This window comes from Xiphophorus couchianus, chromosome 4 (genome assembly GCF_001444195.1).
Source record: "Xiphophorus couchianus chromosome 4, X_couchianus-1.0, whole genome shotgun sequence".
Lineage (NCBI taxonomy): Eukaryota > Metazoa > Chordata > Actinopteri > Cyprinodontiformes > Poeciliidae > Xiphophorus > Xiphophorus couchianus.
This window is the reverse complement of record NC_040231.1, coordinates 10,112,968-10,133,729: the sequence shown is the minus strand read 5'-3', so window position 1 is coordinate 10,133,729 and position 20,762 is coordinate 10,112,968. Positions and strand designations below refer to the sequence as shown.

General features: G+C 36.0%; 1 protein-coding gene across 2 annotated transcripts; it reads right to left on the bottom strand.

Annotated features, from left to right (window-relative positions):
* Nucleotides 1–2,453: 2,453 nt before the first annotated feature.
* On the bottom strand, nt 2,454–20,604 carry LOC114142938 (aminopeptidase N-like). 2 transcript variants are annotated; one of them, XM_028014545.1, is made up of 21 exons: nt 20,462–20,604; nt 14,714–15,430; nt 14,453–14,595; nt 13,075–13,211; nt 12,805–12,931; nt 12,147–12,301; nt 11,807–11,920; nt 11,541–11,684; nt 11,189–11,254; nt 10,649–10,714; nt 10,370–10,545; nt 8,538–8,614; nt 8,277–8,410; nt 8,071–8,126; nt 7,849–7,996; nt 7,666–7,757; nt 7,473–7,583; nt 5,028–5,195; nt 3,835–3,975; nt 3,097–3,178; nt 2,454–2,995 (listed from the first exon to the last, which is right to left on the bottom strand). In XM_028014545.1, the coding sequence occupies exons 2-21, from the start codon at nt 15,313–15,315 to the stop codon at nt 2,840–2,842; spliced, it is 2,895 nt and encodes a 964-aa protein (XP_027870346.1). In that variant the 5' UTR covers nt 15,316–15,430; nt 20,462–20,604; the 3' UTR covers nt 2,454–2,839. The 2 variants fall into 2 exon arrangements, with proteins under 2 accessions (XP_027870346.1, XP_027870347.1); XM_028014546.1 differs by having other exon boundaries at nt 20,438–20,577.
* Nucleotides 20,605–20,762: the final 158 nt, after the last annotated feature.

Here is a 20,762-nt window from a genome sequence, read left to right as displayed (position 1 = left end):
GCTTATATTTCTGTTTCTTAATAAAATACTGCACTGCCACAGAAGTTAATTTTCTCAAAAGAGTCATCAGAGAAGAATCTGACCTTATAAAGATCATTCAGATGAGAAAAGTAAGCCAGGCGTGTCAAAATACTAAAGGAACACTCTTGCTGATTAGATTGCATCTGTCTCCGCAGTATACCACTTACAGAGGCAAATGATCTGCCTTTGTGAGGGAAGAATGTAGAATTTGGTGGGGATGATGAGAATATCATTTCAGACATGGAAAAAAAACTTACAGGGCATCCTTTTGTCAAATTCAAATTTGATAGATGACACACCAATAAATCAAGACTTGACAGGTACCATGACCCTAATCCTGACCCCAAAACCCCAACCCTTTTAACATATGTGGTATGATAGTCATTTTGCCAAATATGGAGAAATCCCGCTCCTCCCCTCCCACATGGAAGTGACATAACAGCATGTACCAAGATAGGAAGTGGTATAACTGGATGTGTCAATGTAGGAAGTGGCATAATATATATATAATATAATCAATCTCATTATATCACCATAAACAATATTTGGTTGCAAATTAAATATATAATGGTTATTTCTATTTAATTTTATTTTTGTGCAAAATATCTGTGAAGGATCTCATGACACCAGTGTTGTTTCAATAAAACAACAGTTTACTTAGTTTCTTTGCACAAACTTAAGATGATTTATTTTGCTTGTTTGTTTTATTTGCATAGTAAAATTGCTGACTGCAGTATGTTTTACTATGCAGAGTGAAAAACACAACACGTTTAGGATTTTTGAAAGACAAAACACATGTACTGTATTTGTTTTATCTATTATAAAAACAAGACAAAATATATGTATTTATCTATAATGGTAATATATACCGTGTATATATATCATGTACAAAAAGAGGAAAAGGAGCAGAAAGTGAAGGCAATCAGAAAGAGCCTGGAGGAAGAGAAGTCTTACAGCAAGAAAGATGAAGATGAAAAGTATAAACACAGTACTTTGTGTACTGTGTTTGTACACAAAGTACTGAGCTGAATGAACAACTGTGAGCAGTACAGTTATGAGTTTCAACACATTATGAAAAAGTTTTATCTTGGTCTGGTCTTAAAGATCATATTCTGTGCCCCAGTGATCGGAAATGGAAATAGCAGCATATATTTTCCATTGGTGTATGGCTTCTTTTTTGTGATGATTTGTATACGACACCTTATTTGGTAAAAGGGGTGGGACATCTTGCCACATGTGGTGAAAGGGGTGGGGCATCTGTGAAATACTGCTTTACTGCAGTATTTGACAAATATGAGTTTGTCAAATATGAGTTTGCCTAAAGGGTACCTTGTCAGTTTTTCATGAATAAATGTCTGAATTATTTAATGATGATGTAAATTGCCTTAATTATTTTTAAAAACTTTGGATTAGATACCAGTAAGAATAGCGTACTAATTCTTAAAATAACATAAGGAAGAAAACTGAAAGACCTGAAAGTGGTGTAGAAGACGATTTCTAGTGTTGAAATTCAGCTGCAGTACCTTCCAAAAGCATCCAATTCTTTTCAACTTTTTCACATTTTGTCACATTGTAAAGACCCCCCTGCCACTGATTCTCAATTTCATTAGGATTTGGACACTTCAAAATTCCCTCCCTACCCACACTGACATTTTCAGTGGCCAGCCATGTCTTGGTAGGCTTTCATTTTCTCCATGCTCTTTCAATTTATAGATGATGGACTGAAAGGTGTTCTATGTGATATTCAAAATTTGGGATGCTATTTCATAACTTAACCTTTATTTAATGCACCTCTGATCAATCTTGTGTGTTCACTAAGGTTTTCTATCAACCATTTACAACTTAAACAGTTCTTCATAGAACAATTATAATCATACTGAGATCAGGTCACACTTACGCACAACTTTACATTGGTTTATCATTAAAAAAAATGTCTGGTTTAGAAAAGCACTGCATAGAAAAAATAACATATCTCTTCTGGCAGCAGGTATCAGCCTGCAGACAGAGCTCACCCAAAGATTTATGGGGCCCTTAAGCAGAATTTGATTTGGGGTTCCACCACATACTCACCATACAACAATTAATTTCTCATTCATGTTGTACCTGCTTGATTAATTGTGCATCACACAATTAACACAACTATTACTCTAATCTGTTATAGTGTGGAAGTGTTGAAACACCAGATAATAGCTGACTGCATATCAGATAGTGTTCCCTGAAAATGTAAACAGTTATTTGTATAATCTAGAATATTGACATTGACATAGCATCCATGTTTAAACATTTTAAGCCTTTAAGTACAACTGATACTACAATCAAAGACTTTTGGGATATATTTTTTATGCCATTTTCCTTATTATTAAAGTTTACAATAGAATCTACTTGTGAAATGTTATAGATCAGTACTCAAACACAGAAAGCAAGAAATTAGTTTTTTTTTTATTAATTTATTTATTTGTGATATTTTAAGAAAACAAATTTGATTCACAGTGTGAAGTTTGCATGAAATTTCTTATCAGCATCTGCGTTAAACCACATAGAGTCACAGTTAAACATCTCAGCTGCTGCCTCATACCAGATCAGCGTGTCATGTTTATTGAATATAGAGTATATCACACTTTTCATACATCATCTTTAAAATATAGTGTGAGGATATAATAAAAAAGTGCAGACTGTTTCTGATTCTTCCAGCTGATTCTATTACTGTATCACAACTGTCAAAGTCTTTGTGCAGATTTTGCTGTATTTTTCCTTTACATTATTGTTTTTCTCAATTATAAATCCCAGAAAAAAGAAAAGCTGCATGTCATCTGAAATTTCATTTCACAGTTTGCTCAGTAAACCAATTGAGCACTTCAGCTTTATTTTCTGTCACCCATTTTATGTTGGCTGTCGTCTTTTCGATAGCTTGCTCAAGTGCCATGGTAGCTGAGCCAAAGCCAACATGGAGGTTCTCTTCTTTGAATTTCTTCAGCTGGGAAAAGAACAAAACAGACAGCTGAACCTTTGCATTTATCGCATTTCTTTTCCTTTAAATTGCCTCAGTCTGAAGTTGTGGCTGTGTGGACTGCATACCTCCTGCAACTCAAACTCTGTGGAAAACCTCACTGTGATTCCATTGATGAGATTAGAGAAGGAAAAAGATCCTCTTCCGTACCTTTAACAAAAGATAGCATTGAATCACAGAGCTAAAACTGCACACAAAAAAATGCACTAAGGGATGTGTGACTTGTGTAATATCCCAAGACCAGCCCCAAAATAATGTGCACTTGAAATGGGATTCCAGTATATTATGATGTGCTTGTGAATCACCGTTGAAAGAAGGTATGATTATATCTGCTGAAAACTTGTTTTTCTCAGCAACATGAGTCAGTTAAAACTCACAGTGTGTGGATTTTAAAGAGGCATTCTGTTTTGTTGTCTCAGAAAGCTTCAGCATTCTTTGGCTACAAGTTTTTGGGGGTTTGTCTTTACCAGATTTGTCTGAAATACTAGCTTGTTCTGTTTTGCCAAAATAGCTCAAGGTCACTCTGACAGGAGGGAGGAAGGACAGGAGGGAGAGATATTTGATCACAAATTCTCAACTGGACTCAGCTCTGGACTTGGCTATCTAACATGAGTAAATCTAGAGTGATCTAAACTAATTTTATTTAGAGGTATCAGATTAAAAGTGGGTTGAATTTAAAACCATGTATCACCTTTCTTTATCTTCACATTTATATTTGTATTTATAAATCACATGAAATCTTCCCAAAAACCTTTGGACTGTGATGTTGCAATGTGTTTTTTGTTTTTATTGAAGTGTCCTCTTACTGTTGGAAGATGTAACTCCATTTTGCTCTGACAAAGTTCCAAGCCAGCGGCATTCCTATAACATTATTTGCGATGGACTGGATGGTGGAGGTGGCATCTTGCTTGCGTATCTTATTCGGATCAAGGGTATATTCCAGATACCTGCCTCGAAACAGAGTCATCAAATAGAAGTATATAAAATTAGCAGGCAGAATTTGGATGCAATATTAGTTACTTCCAACAGGAAGAAAGAACAATAATTAAAGCTGTAACCCTTTACCAGAGACTTTGAGAGCTACTGCTAACACTTATCTTGGTCTAGGATTTTATGCAACCTCACTCAAATTTGCAGCTTTGTCATCATATCTAAAACTGAATGATGTCTGTAGCTTTTAAGTGATAATGGTTAAGACAATTTGCAAATCACTGAACATTCCTTCTTGCTTGAACTCATCTCCTGGGCTACCCTTCCCTATTTGAACTTCACTCAGGTACAGTAGTTGTTGACATATTCCACTGAGAGATAACCCACCCCTTCAGGAAGAAGAAGATACATCAACAGTTCTCACGAACTGTTCTCTACTGTCCAATCCAATTAATATATTTAAGATGTATTTAGATTTTTAGGCCATTATACTAACAGAAGATGTATCTAATGTGAAAATGGTGGCCTTCAACATATATGGTGATCTTCAAGTATACTTGAAGTGTATTCATGATTAAACTGATTGCAAATTTGCTAAAGTTTGTCTAAATGTTATAAATAATTAGTAAGTAAATAAAAATGCATAAATTTTTCATAACAGATCTCCATACATCAAACTGGATGTTTTAGTACATTTCTGTTTGTTGTTTTGACATAACGTCGATTAAACATCAGATTTTAATTTTATTTTATTTTATTTATCAAATTCTTAAAGACCCTATTAAGTTACATGTGGGAATATTTCTAACTGAAAGAGTATTTGCAAAATCAGCTCCTAATTATTCATTTCTAAGTGGGCCCTGAAAAGCTTCCTTTACCCATCCACCTACTCCACTGAAGCACCTGGGAGACCATAGCCTTTAGCAACGTAAGATAAATGGTGAAAAAAACTGGGAGGGAATAAGTGAAATGGAGTTTAACTTTGTGATTAAACAGTTTAACGTCTTTAATAAGCAGCTAAACATGATATTTCTGCTGGGATAGCACAGGATGCAAAAGCAGCACCCACCTGTTCAAGAGCCATGGTGTTTTGGTGCAGGCCATAGCCGACCTGAGTCTGGAAGCTTCCGATGCCAGAGACGCCTTCTGAAACATCTTCCAGGCAAAGTCCCATTCTTCAACACCACCAAGGCTTATAGCACTGCAGTAAACTGTGGCTTTCAAGTCGGAAGGAATCCTGGTCAGCAGAATGAATAAGAGATCAGAAGAATGTGTTGTAATTTCTGTACATTTAGCAATTTCTATCACAAACAAAAAGAAAAAAAGCAGCAAGATGTTTCAGGGTTAGTAATAGCTAGAACACTAAAAAAAAAAAACATTTCAGTAAAAGATAATAATGAATCAAAGGGTACTGGTAATCAACATAATTAATAATTAATCTTATCATTGATCACAAGAAGATTTAAGCACTAGTGATTTTACTAAGCAAAAAGAAATAAGGAGCATTGTATGGAGTCCAGATAGAGCGGATGCCTACAAAAAGGTATGGTCCTTGAAGTAGCTTGTTTGATTCCTGACTTTGGGACATTTGCTTCATGTCTTCCCTCCACCTCCCTCAAAAAACAAATCTGAGGTACAAGGAGACTACAACATTTTTACTGTACACACAATATCCAAACAGGGTATGTTTTATAAACAGAAAATTCAAAAGATTCTTAACTAAACTAAGAGTTTGTCCAGCTCCCAAGAGCCTATAGAAATGAGTGCTGTTGCCTAATTTGGATTTTAATCTTCATGTCAGTTTGAGAGAAGAAAGAAGAAAAAAGGAGGTGGAATTCTCTTAACAACTTTACTCGACAAATTTCAACACCAGAACTGCTACTAAATGGTGTTCCTAAATTGGTTTGTTGTCTCATTCACAAATCTTACTGGACCCTTTAGCTCATGCAGTTCCCACAGTCCTGTCTCGAGGTTTGGCTGGTGGGGAAATCTTGGCACAAACAGCTTGGTTAACATTTGGTAAATCAGACCAGAAGGCTGTTGCTTTTAACAAAGGTGTTTTTGTTGTCTTAGTGGCTTTTTACTATGCATTTGGAACCGATTTGGATATGATGGTGAAAGTATTTAGAGATACAAAGTGATATACAACATGTTCCAAGATATGGAGGAAAACAAAACCACACAAAAAATCTTTGCAAGAATTTTCCATGAAATTCAAATGAAAGTAGAAAAGTAGCAGAAAAAACATTTATTGCAATTCATACTGACTCAGAGTCCCAACTCACCAAGAGACCATCTGAGAGAGGAGACGTCACAGGGACTGATTAGTCAATCAGTGATGATTGACTAATCATCACCAAATGTTATACAGCAAATAACAGACTTTTTTTTTATTAATTAATTAATTTATTTTTAAAGAAGGTTTCTTAAAGTGGAGACAGACAAAAAAATATATTTTTGTGACTGGAGGTGATTTTACAGTCAAAGATTTAAACATGTAATCATTCCTTTAAATTACTGGACAGGTTCCCAGTCTATGTTGGATAAACTAATGAGATATCTGGACTGTGAACACCACGTCTCTGGTCAAGAGGGCACAGAAACCCTTGTACTTCCTGCGGAGGATGAGAAGAGCACACCTGCCCCCGCCCATCCTCAAGACGTTCTACAGAAGCACCATAGAGAGCATTCTGACCAGCTGCCTATCTGTGTGGTGTGGAGGCTGCAGCGCCTCCGACTGGAAGAACGTGAGGAGAGTGGTGCAGACAGCAGAGAGGATCATCGGGGCCCCCCTTCCCTCCATTCAGGACATTTCATCCCAGCGCTGCGTGTCCCGAGGCCGAAACATCATCAGTGACCCCTCACACCCCCACCATGGACTGTTCTCCATGCTGCCCTCTGGAAGAGGTTCCGCAGCATCCGGTGCAGGTCCACCAGGTTCCGAAACAGCTTTTTCCCACTTGCCATCAGACTGCTGAACTCTTAACTGGACTGCACTCAAAATCTGGTCTCCACTTCATACCTTGCACATGTACAGAGCTAAGTAACTTCCATTTTACTGTCAGTCCTGCACTTTACATTTTATATTCATATTTATATTCATATTTTATACTGTATTTCATTTTATTCTGGAGTAACCTCACAACATTGGAACCTCATAACACTGTCCTGAGCCGTATGCAACGAAATTTCGTTCTGTATACACCCTATGCATGCAAAATGACAATAAAGTCAGTCTAAGTCTACATATTTATGAATGTTAGAACCACAAAAAAAACATTCATATGAGATAAATTTATTGGCAGGCACTCAAACAACACATTTCTTCATACTCATTAAATCCCTCATATTTGGGACCTAAAAGTCTGGGAAGGACATTCTGAAGTGAACTGGAGGAATATAGTCAATGAAGGTGAAGGTCATTACTTTGGTGAACAAACTCTCCACAGTAATTTCTGTGAGGAAAAATAGGACATGTCTAAGCACAAACAGATATGATTTCCTTCATACTCACGGGTTGTGATCTGGGCTGCCCATCCACTGTCTGAACCAGCTGCTGACTTGTTTCCTGCAGGACTCCACACCCGTACGACATGCCACCCAAACAGCTTTGATCTGATTATATCTGAAAAGAAGCATCTAAAATCATGAGGAGTTCAAGTTAAAATGCATCTGTCAGATATGTTATGTGAATGCTTATTGCTTACTGGTCTGTGTGTTCTATTGGTGTTTTGGTCCAGTTCGCTGTGAGTATTTCAAAGTTTTCAAAAAGTGGTTTGATTTGTTTCTTGAGGTATGCCTAAAACAGAAATGTAACAATTAATATTTGGGGTTAGAAATTTCATTTTATCTTTAAGAGCTTGTCCTTTTTAGCACAAAATAAAATTAACCTGCAAAGGTCCGTATACTTCGGTGCGATCAAACATGAGAATATAGTACTGAAGGTTTCTCAGAGCCGACGCCCAGGGGATATAGTCTCTCTCTTTTGACAGGTATTCTGTAGTTCTCAGGGCCAATGCTGTGGGGATTATTTTTGCCCTAAATGAAAGAAGCAAATATTCTATATGCTTGCAAAAAAAACATTGTGGAATTTTTTTATGACCATTTTTCACCTTGCCAGATTAAATGCATCATCGATGATCTGAGCTCGGTTCATGACAGATAAAGCCTGACAGAAGAAAAAAAGCCAATACAAATAAGTGAAGAGGCTTTACTTTAATAAAACTCATGGAGAGGTTTGCATTTTGATGCCGACACCAGTTTATCAGACCCATTTGTGTACACAGAATAATGTCAGTGAAAATAGTACATTACCCACCTGGTGACTGGTGTCAAGCTGAGAGAGGAGACGCTCCCAGTTTTCAGCATCATAGTTAACCCTGAAGTAGCCAGACACATTTGTGTTTGCTAGTACCCATTCCTGTCCAGAAACTCTCATCTGAGCATGGGTGTCTTGGAGGATTTGAATTGTATTAAGGAACATTAACATGCATTTAGTTTCACCCTTGAGTTAAAAGTCAAACATGTTCTTCCAGAGCTCACAAATCTGACGTTGCAGTACATGTTGCTGTGAACATACCTGTTTTATTCAGAAGCCAATATTGTTGCTGATCCACTCCATTTTTCATCCATTTTATTGGGACAAACCATGTATAACTAAACAGAAAAATAAAAAGATACAATCTTAATCTCAATATACTTATTAATATTTATAAACAATATTCAGCTTGTTGCATTTACTATGTCTAACTCTGATAATTAAATGTTTTTCAGGATTCCTATAAAAATGATATTTATAGACCTACAATTGTATTTTAATGAATTTGAAACATATTTCACTCTACATGTATATCATACGTGGAGTGAAATAATTCAAGCCCAAGTTTCTTTAAATCTTACAGAATCTCACCAGAAAACTCACTTTGCATTATTGGCCCCAAAGGTTACTTCTGTAAATCATGGTTGAGCGCTATAGTTCTAAATAGATTGAATTCATGTTTTACATTTATTTATTTATATTTAATTTTATTTTTTTACAATATCATGAAATGCATAATATAAATTATGAAGAAGAGTGGTTTGATGTGTAATCTATCCAAACTATTTTGTGTTGTGGTAGAATGTCATTTCTGTTTAATAGTATAAAATATAGCATGGTGGCTGGACTTAGATCGCTCTCATTAGCTCTGCTACCGAATATGTAATTTCAAGAAAAAAGTTTTTAAAGTTACAATTTCAGCCCACAACCAAATGGTAATCACAGGACTGAAAGGCTACAAATAAATTACCCATTGGGACTAATGAAGTACAACTTTCATATTTAGAAAGTCGCGGTTTTTGAACTTGATCCAAATCATTAACTTCTGGAAAATCTCATGACTTCAGCATTACCACAAACTCAATTGTTGAATTAAAAAAATTATAAAGGAAGTTTATTTCGTTGTCATGGTTTAAATCCCATGACAATGGAAAAACAAAAACCCCAAAACTAGTTTCTTGGGAAATTTTAATATTGCATGCAACCAGTTTTTAAAAAGGTATTTTGAGCAGAAATGGGAAGTTATGACCATGTTATGGCGCACAGTCTAGAAAATAATTGATGACAAATGGCTGCTGGTCAGATTTGCTCACAAGAAGCCTAAACCACAAAAAAAGGTTATTGCTAAAAAAAAAAAAAAGGCTGTTCTGCACAAGTATTTATATAAAGAGTGGGAGGAAAAAGTGTGGTGGAAAAAGATGCGTAAGAAACAGCCATGATTACAAACTTGATGTGATAGTGAAGAAATAGACGGGGGAGAACTTCCACACACATATGTGGGTCATTTGACGACAAGATGTACAAATTGTAAACAATTTCTGAACCAGATATTGTCAGAGAAAAAGCACTGAAGCTCAATGTTCTAAAGTTCTATCACTGTGCTTGAATGGTCAGCAATTCTGTCAAAAGACCTCAGAAAGAATTGGCGGGTTGTTGTCAGAGTAGATGAGGTAAACCAAACCAAACCATGCAAATATATTGAAGGTTGATATTTACACAATCTAAGTTTCCTTTATATCTCAGTAAAGCAACAAGCTGATTTCCCCCCATGCCACATTGCATTGATACAAGTAAAAGGAGCCCAAACCCGGTATTAAGTGCAATTTACAAAGTCCGGTAAAGATCATGGACAAACTTATTAACAGGCCAAGTTTTCTGTAATAAAAAAAAAAAATCTTCTTTTTACTGGTCTTGTGTAACTTTTAAATTTTCTACTAACTTTAATTCTGGGTTTTAGTAGCTGTAAGTCATACTAACCTAAGTTAACAGTTTAGGTTGCACCAGCTCAGGTTTTAAGCTATTAATTTTGTGTGCTATCTTCAATTGTTGTTCATTATAAAATTGAAGAAGAATAAAGGAAAACTCATTTGTACTTGAACTGGGACAGCCTGTCCACTTTAGAATCTGGATCTAGCAGGAAGTGTTTCTGGCTGACCCCTCCTGTTGTGGTGTTAATAGTGACCACTGGGAAGCCCATTTGGAGAGTCCAGCGGTTCATAATGTCATGTACAGTGCAGGGAACATGCAAATCTGGTGTGTCAGCAACTGCCTGGGAAAAAAAGGGAAAAAAGAAGTATAGTTTTATATATTTTTCCAGATAAACCAAATGAAATTAGGCACAGCACATCTGTCAGCTTTGAACTTTGACAAACCTGTTGGAGATGACCCCACAGATCTGTATGTACTGTGTTGTTATAGGCAAATTCATTGAGGTAAGACTAAAAGGAAAACAAAACAGGACAAATAACATGTAAAGCATTTAATAAATCATTATGACCAACATATCCATGACAATGTGAAAGAAAAATCTTGCTCAGCCTTCATTTTTTTGTCAAACCTACCAACTAAATAACTGCCAATCATCACTATGCCAAAAAAAAAAAAAAACCTCACAAGTGACATTTCCAGTGAAATGGTGGGATCAGTGCCATTTAAAAATCTTGGTGAACTATGCCAGGTTCATTAAATTCACTGGAAATTATAGAAGATCAACCTAAAATCACTGGATCTTAACATTAAATCAAAAAGGTGTTTCTGGAAAGAATTAGTAAAAGCGTGTACACACTTCCAAATGTTATTGCTACTTTATAAAAATAAACAATATTAACATTTTTGTTTTTAAGTTGAATTGAACAGGATATTTAACTACAAAACAGATGGAAAAAATTTTTCTTGGTGTTGCTTTTACCCACACTGAGTCCTTTGGCAAACACAGGCTCGCTGAGAAACTCTGACAGCATCCTAAGCACCGCGGCGCCCTGAAAAGAACAGACTTGTAAACCACAAGAATTCAAGAAGTTTGAACTTCATATGAAACACATAATCACTGTTGATGATGTTTTTTTGTCAACAGTGAAGAAAACACTGTTGATTTGGAACAATGGCAAAACACACTGTGCTGGATTAGTGGCTCAAGTTAAAGGGCCAAGATCAACAAGGGACAGCTACATAAATCCCTGACTGTGATTATCACAACTTTATCAAGCTTGTAAGTCATTCTTCTAAGCAAGTATGTAAATGTTGTCACTTCTTAAAGAATCAGACCTTGTTGTAAGAGATGGCGTTGAACATCTCACTGATCTGGGCAGGCATATTAACCTCCTCTTCTTTGCAGGACAACGGGTGAGAAGAGGCCAGGGCGTCTATGGCGAACACTTTCTGAACATCATACAGAATGATGTAGTCTTTCTGGATTGAAGCAGAAAGGAGTCAGGACAAACTCTCTGAAGCCATATTCACCGTGAAGGCTTTGAGAGCTTTTCATGGATAAAAAATTAAAATCTGTCTTTTCAAGATGTTTTTAATCTTACAATGTTCCAGGTGGGTTCAACATAATCAACTCCAAGGTACTCCACGTATGAAGCAAAGCCTTCATTTAGCCACAGGTCATTCCACCACTGCAAAGTCACCAAGTTTCCAAACCACTAGAAAAAAATCAAATATTTTGTCATGATGAAATCTCAGTTGCCACTTTAAAGCCAAAATGATTTAATAAACATTGATTCTGGTCAACACAGGCCTGGTTTAGGTCTAACCTAAAAGCCAATTGAAAAAAAAGGAAGCAGATTTAATAGTAAATCCTTCTGTACTTGAGCTACTCAAAACCTCTGAAATATTAGTAAGGTGTTTGTGAAGAAAAGAATGACATACCATGTGAGCAAGCTCGTGAGAGATGACAGTTGCGACCCTCTCTTTGTTTCCTGTGGAGGAAAGGTTGGAGTCATAGAGCAGGGCTGTTTCCCGGTATGTCACCAGACCCCAGTTTTCCATGGCCCCAGCATTAAAATCAGGAAGAGCTATCTGATCTACAGAGACCAAGGGAAAAAATTTTTATAAAACCAAGCGGACAGCAATTCACATAAAAGTACTAGTATAGGTTTGTTTTGCTTCATCCTGACTGGAGAAGATGTCACACAAGATTACAATGAATAACTAAGGAAAGATACTAACAACAAAAACAGAAAAAAATTATTTTACATTTATTTTTGTCAGATGGTGATGACAAACTTCTGGGTCAGGTCCATTAAAAATGTAATTTTCAAAAAATGTTGCAACTGGGAGCCTGCACCTTGGCATTTTTACATTTCCAAAACATTATTTGTCATATTTGTACACATAAGCTTGAGGAATAATTAAAAAATATTTTGGGAAAATTTAAACCAATTTTGTCCCTCTTCTCAAGAATCACTGATTTGTACAAATATAACATCTTCTTTATTTTTCTCCATTGTCCCAAAGGCACTTGAGAAGAAATATTTTGGTCACACAACTTCTTTGTAACAAAATATTTATTTTACATTTAACCTACCTGATTTAGAGAGCGGGTACGTTGCGTTGTAGTATCTCTCATAGAACTGAAGGATTGCTCCTGTAATTGTAAGAGCATAATTGCCCTGCCCATCATTTAAGGCTTTTCTTCTAGCCCATATTCGAATCTGTAAAGAAAATTACAACCAAATTCAAATGGTCAAATGGTGTGGTTGGCTGTTTTAAGGCCAATTTTGTGCACAAATTAAGTAGCATGAGGCTATCCCTGAATATTTCAATGAACATTAAAAACAAGACATTTTTTTCTCACCAACAAATTGCTGCTGTTTGACTGAATGTAGCTAAATTCACAGACGACAAATGCTAATATGTAGGTGGACATTTTCGGAGTGGGTTCAAATGTAGTAACTGTGACAGTAACATTTTCACGTATGGACTCTGAAGAATCTGTGCAAAGACAAAAACAAGCCAGACATTCTGTTGGCATTAACAGTGTAACATTACAGATTTTCTTACAAATTGTTCAAGCCATTAATTATTTTCTACAGTCTGATAGTAACAACAGAAATTTCTCCTTAAAGCATTTCAAAGCACTGAATCTTCCAATAAAGGAATGTGAAAATGTATTTCCCTTTACACATTTCTTACTTTTTTTAATCACACCTAAATGTTTCAGTTCATAAAATTATTTTTTACATTAGACACAGAATATGTGCTAGCCTGAATCTTTGTGGAAAAGTAACTTAGCACTTGTTAAATCATGAATTAGTTTTGATTTAGCAAACTTTTTAATGAATTGATTTAAATTTTCCAAACTCCACCCAGGCTTGATTACTGCTAGAAATCCATTAGTAGAACCTGTCTGACAACATGAATTCTTTTCAAAAAAGCAACATATGACCAAATATTTAAAAATTCAAGTACAGATGACAAGCAAAATCTTTGCCATCTATCAGCCTGTACCTGATTATGAAGATATTTCTAAAGCAAAAGATGCTAGGGAATCACAGACATAAAAATACAGAGCAATGATGAACCTTCCCATGAATGGTCAGTCTACAAAACACTTCAGGGCCTTAGTGTCCAACAGCACAGTCTAGTAGAACCCAGAGCAACATCAAAAGCAGTGCAGGCCTCACTTGACTCAGTTAAAATCAGTATTCACAAAAGGGCGTGGGCAAAAATTTCATCCATGGGAGAGCTACAGACTTTTTAGAAAATGTGCATGCCATTACTTCTGGAGTCAAACTAAGAAAACATTTTAGACAACAAACTTCACACCAACAACCAAACATAGTGGTAGCATGTTTGATTGATAAGGAAAAAATATTAATGACACAATTGTGATGGTCTAACAACAAATGACAGGGTGTGTATTAATACACAGATACATAACTTTGAAAAGTTTGATATTTAATACCTGTTATATTTATGACAGATGATGATTCTTTGTTAATGTCAAGTTGTCATAACAAAGACATTTTAAACAATGTCAACATTTTATAAAAACTGTCATTATTTACCGAATGACACTTAACAATAGTCACAAATATCCATGAAGACATCTTCATGACAGTGTCATGTCAGTCTGTCTTCAAACACAACACTTTAGCATATTTATTTTGCTAGCTAAAGTGTTAACATATTCATTTTGAACAAAGTGTAAAAAAAATATTTTTGAAACCAACCTATTTCCTTGCCGTTGGAGAGAGCAATGGTGTTTCGCTCATGAATAATAGTGACACTGAAATTTGCTTTCATGGCTGGTTCATCAAAGCAGGGAAACGCTTTTCTGGCATACGTTGCTTGCATCTGAGAGGTGGCGAGAACTCTGAGAAATGTTCAAGTTAAACATAACCACAAAACAGACAGCAAGATGGTAAATAGAACAACAAAGCCATCTTAGTCAAAAGTGTGATTATGGTGCAAAATTATCCATCATTTCTTACTTCTTTACACCGTCGTCCATGTACTCACTCCTGTAGAAACCCTCCAGGTCGTCTGCCAGCTCCCCTCTAAATTCTGTATAAAGCTCATAGGATTTTCCCACTGCTAGTTTGCTGCTCAGTTGAACAACAAGATACTGCGTCCTCACCACAAGCCAAGTGCTCCGTATGGCAGGCGCAGCAGCTTCACCCCGGCCACTCAGCTTGGCATGGTTACCACCGTACATGGTGAAGTTCAGATTGTTGGCATGGATAAGTATAAGATCTGTTTCTTTTTTACACCTAAAGACCACAGAAGAATGTCCAGTAAAGATGTACATGTTGTCTGCGTCGGGCTTCAGTCTGGGCCATAAAGTCACATTGTAAGTCAAAGGGACGAGAGAGTCTGGAAGTCTATAATAATCCCAGGGATCCTTTGGGGTGAAAGGGGTCGTCGGCGGTATAGATGTGCTACCGGTACTGGCTTCATCTCCAGGCTTACCTTGAGTCTTGGCCCTTTGCTTGTCATAAGCAATAGATAAACCAATTATTGTAACTGCAGCGCTGACTCCGAGTACAAGAAGTCCAAGGCCCACATTTTTACTGATATTGTAGACTTTTCCCATTTCTGACTCTTGGTTTAGCTCTGCGGGTCCTCAGTCACTGTTTGTCCAAGACTCTGGGGCTCTTCTCTGTTAATGGTTGCGGTATTAATATGGCAAAAAGATCTATACAGAACACCTAAAGAAAAAAGTAGAGAAGAATTCAATTATTTGTGAAATCATTTAAACATATTTTATCTATTGCAGTTTTTCACATCATAAATGTCAGTGTATGTTTTTTTGTGTGTTTTTTTAAATCTAGGTGCTTCAACAACACAAAGTAACACATAGTAGTGAAGGCAAGGGGAAAGGATATATGGTCTTAAACATTCTTAGAACTAAACATTTGAAAAGTGTGCATTAGTATTTGTCTCATTTTCCTCCAACATCGCCGAATAAAATCCAACCACCTGACTTTAGAGGTCACCAAAATAATTAATAGAGTCCATCTCTGTGTAGTTTAATCTCAGTATGCAGTTATATTCAATAAATTATACTTTCCAATGACTCTCTTCTGTCAAATTTAAAGTACCTTTTAAAAATATATAACAATTAAGCAGGTAATAAACATGCGTTTTATAAAGTCCACATTTCTGTTTTTAAAAATAGTTCTTTTTTATTGGTCTGATTAAATATTCTAATTTTAAATGTCATGTTTTCATCAGAATAAAGTCCAAATTCATTATAAATAAGAGAAATAAAGGCTTTCAAACATCCATTTGAGTATAGTTAAACTATCTAATGTGTTCCACTTACTGATAAAGTTCCTAAAATTAATTAGCCTTACAATAATATTCTAATTTATCAAATGGGTCTGTAAATACAGCTGTTCTGTGAAAACCTAAGAGAATTATTAGAGAACATTCAATCAAGAAACATATTAGACAGGTCAAAAAGTTGTAAAGTTTAAACAAGGTTGGGTTACCATACTGTATCTCAAACTTTGAATATCTCCCAGAGTAATACTCAATCATTCATTTAAAAATGGGGAGAGCATGAAACAGCAGCAAATGTATTAAGACACAGTCATCCACCTTAACTGAAGAAACTATCAATTAGAGAAGCAGCTAAGAAGCTGACAGCAACTATGGAAGAGCTGCAAAAATCCACAGCTCAGGTGGCAGAACCACTATTGGTCAAACATCTGGCCCTTGTGAAAGCATTGCATAAAGAAAACCGTTTGAAGTGCAACAGGTAATGCAGAGAAAACTGCAAAAATGTGGAAGAAGGCACCAAGTCACAGTAGACCATACTTTAACTTTATGGCCCCGATGCAAAATCTGTCTATGTGTGGAGAAAAACTAATACTGCACATCCACATGAACACACCAACCCCTCAGTGAAACATGAATGTGGCAGCAACATGCTCTGCAGATGTTTTTCTTGGTAGAGACAGGGAAGCTGTCAGAGCTGTTGGGACGATGCATTGAGTTAAATACAGGTCAAAACAGGAATAAACCTGTTAGAGCAAAAGGTGGTTCTGCAAAGCATTGCCATTAGTTCTAGTACAAGAAGCTCTGAGCCAGGACATTTTAGTCTACATCAGGAACCCCACGTTGTGGGAACAGTTTGAGGATGTTCATGCAGACCAGCTTTTCTATATTGCATGCATGAAATGCAGAGACAGAACACATGAAAAAAGAAAATTAATAAGTTATAACAGGTTTGGCATGAGAGCACCTGATGTATGGCCTACTCTGGAAAATTCCAGAAAGACTGTCAAATAATCAAGGCCTCACAGATCAATCGCAGATTGCAGATTTCACCTGCAAAGATTGGGCTGACTTCATATTAAATCCAACAGAATAACAAGGGAATTTCACTTAAATTCACAAGTGTATGAAGCCAGATGGAGATACTTTTGGCAATATAGTCCAACTTACTGCTTGTTAATCTTAGATGATTCCAGCTCCAACTTGCTGGCAGTCCAAGTTTGATTTGTCAGAACTTATCTTTAGAAAGTTTGTAATGTCTGTACGGTAAATCTGGCAGCAAAGCATTTTTATGCTCTGATGTACATTTTCAGCTGACCAAAGAACGTATACACCCATTAGTTTAAAAGATCATCACAAATACTCATTGTGAAAATGTTCAATATGATAGTACGTCCAGATAGCGCAGCTTCCATAGCAAAGACATCTGGACATCTTTGAACATCCAGATGAACATTCAGCTTACAAACCAGCATGACCACAGATTGGAATTTTTGTTTTGTATTCAATGAGTTTAACATCCCTTATTACACTACCTACAATCTTTTTAGATAATCTGCATCATTTCTTGATGGTCTTCAAAAGTTTTCCATGTACTTCGGCTGCTTTTCAACAAACTGATTTGTCTTAAGAAGTTTACTTGAGTGCTTTATGAGGCTCCTTTTAGTTTCAATAGTAAATAAATACATAAAAACTCTTTCTAGATGTTTTAATTCACATGAAGATCCTTAGTAAAAGTGATTCTGTTCTTACAACATACAGTTCAGCATTATGATAAACTGTTGGTCACGGTGTAATTTGATCACAATTTTTCTCTTTATGTTTGCTATAAAATAAGTTCTCTGGACCTTTTATCACAATATAATTTATTCGCATATTAGGCTTTTCCTTCCAACTGCTTAAGCAGCCCCACCAATAGTTTGAAAGATTAAACTACACATATTCAGTCTTCTGAAAAACAAGTGGTTGTACTACTTGTATTCAGGAAAATTAACCACCATTACCTTGTTTGTAATGGTGGTTGAATACAAATGTATGCCACACTGGTTAGATTTTTCTTTGTAAAAAAAAATGTGAAAACCATTTTTCTACTTTAAACACTCATAGAATAAAAGTTTATGGTTTTAGTATGATAAAATGTAAAATAAATAAAAATCTGTAAACATGCTTTGGCTTGACATCACCCTGGAGTCTCATCTAATTTAAAAAATGTCGATAGTAGTAAACCATTAATGCTCAGTCAATTTATCATTAGTTACAAAGTTAAGCAAATAAAATGTTATTCATTAAACTTCTAAAGCAACTGTCAACAGTTTTTTGTTTTCATCCCATGACCGTACAGATGTTGAAAGTGTTTCAAGTATTCATGTAGGTCCAGAATACTCATTCCTTCCATTCTATGACTAAAAAAACCAACACAAATTCTAGAAAAACATCTAAAGTCTTGCTGGTCAGTTCTGCAAAAATAAAAACAAAAATCAATTTGAAGTTAATAGAATTTCATGATTTTTCTCAAGCTCAATTTAAAAAAAATCTTTTACTCCATTAACTAGTAAAAACTGATTACTGAAAATCTGACAAATTTGTAGAGACAGAGCACACCATTTGCTTGTGTCATGTGTGGCAAAAATGCAGCTCTTCCTTTCCAGGTCAACGTTCTTTTCTTCCTCTGAACCACATGTACTGCCTTATTACCTAAATACTCCCATAGTTTTAGCATGGGAGAAGAGGAAGGGTAAAATCTGGACAGGTTATAGAAACATCTTACCTTAACCTGCATGACGAGGAAACAAAGAAAATTTAAGTAAACCTAAGCATGCAAAGGAAGGACATGAAATGTCCACACAGGAAAAGGGCAAAGATTTGAAGCCTATCCTTTGTTTTTAGATGATTGCATTGTGTAAATGTAACTATTTAACGTGTAATAATGAAATTATGTTAGTAAAATTCTTAGCATATTTTAGTGTTTAATATTTTATATAAATGCATACAAATTTGAATCAATGTTGCAAAAGAAACAGATTAATAGTCAAATAAATGTCTTCATTTTTTTATTTAAAGATACAGCACACCTTAAAAATAGGACATATTGAAATCTGAAACATTTAAAAAATGTCGATTTGCATTCATCGCTTCTATCACCAACTTCTATCTTCTGATTCTCAGGTGATAGAAGTTGGTCAACTCCATGCAGTGGAGATGTGAAGCAGTTCTCACTGTTTAGAGGACTATGTGTTAGCTCTGTGATTCACAGGAATGCCATTTTTTCTGTATCTACAGTAAATGTTTGAGTTTTTCAGAGGAATGTGAAAAAGTTGCTAATCTTCTGAAGAGACCAATATTTATTTTTCTCTCACTTTTGGTAGTGATAAGAAATTTTGTGCATTTTTCTCAACGTGTTGGTTTGGAATGGAATTCGCTGTGATCCCAATGCATTTGCCTGTGCAGAAATAAACAATAAGGATCTTTTACACACTTTTTTTAACACATGACTATTACATTAAACACAACCTTAGAGTTTTTCACATAAAAAACTGTTATTGCAACAGATTTGTAATAACTCATTGTAAACTAATCCAACTAATTTGCATGTTTTTCCTCCAGTGTTTCCATTGTGTCAGCACCAAGTTAATATCAAATATCAGCTAAACGGGCCACTGACCGTCTACCTTGCCAACAAAGAGCAGGATAATCCTGTCGAGGAGGAATGTTTTTCTTGGGGGCCCCGAAGTCACATATTTTCACAGCATAAAAAATGTACAACAATAGAGCCGTGTGTCCACCCGTGACATGGGTACATGTACTACGAACAGACACACAGTTATTATAAGGAGTCATGGGAATCTGTTTCAGTAAAATAAATAAAAATAAAAACTGCTTTTTACAAGTGAAAGGACCAGTAACATCAAGGAAAAGTAGGTAGTGTTTTGCATTCGCCTCATTATCATCTCCTAAGTGTTTCCCTACAGAATCTAAACGTGCAAGTGACTAGCATCTGCTGGAGCTGCAAAATTTACAACCAGAAGCTGGCTCCTTAAACAGGAGACATGCAGGGTAAGCACAAAGTCAAACTTTTAACCAAAAAAAGATCAAACCAACAGGTATTGCTCTTCACCACAAATATGAAAGAATTCTCTCAATTTGAACTCAGGCAAAGCTAGGTTTGCTTTTCTATTTGGCCAAATTCATCCAAGATTATTTTAGAAGGTAGAAAAAGCAACTGACTATATTATTAAAGTGCTTCAATAATGAAAATGTGTTATGATGTATTCATGCACTACTTGAAAGTTGGGCAACAGCTTTTTTTGTTTGTTTGTCTCCAGCCCTGAGAAACCTTCATCGTTAACACAGCTAGAAAACCTTTCCATCTAGATTCCTCAGAAATATATCAAAGAACAGCCTTTAGCGCAGCATGTGGGCAGATTTACACCGACCTGCAAGGAGAATCCAGTACATACCACTTGATGTTGTCTTTATGTCCTGACGAGATGTGGAGATTCAGCTGGAGTGATCCTGATCCTTGGCTGATGAGACTTGTCAGCATCTGTGCGCCTGGCGGTGGGAGCTAGCACAGGTCTTCCTGGGAACGTAGGGAGGGTACAACCTTCTCAGACTTAACAAAAAAAAAAAAAAACCTCTTCATTATTGGACCAGGGGAGAGAAAGAATGTGGTGGAAAACTGCAGAACTGCTGCCTCAGCAATACTACAAGCTCAATATGTTTGAGCAAAAGAGAAGAAAATGTTCTGCAAACTTAAAT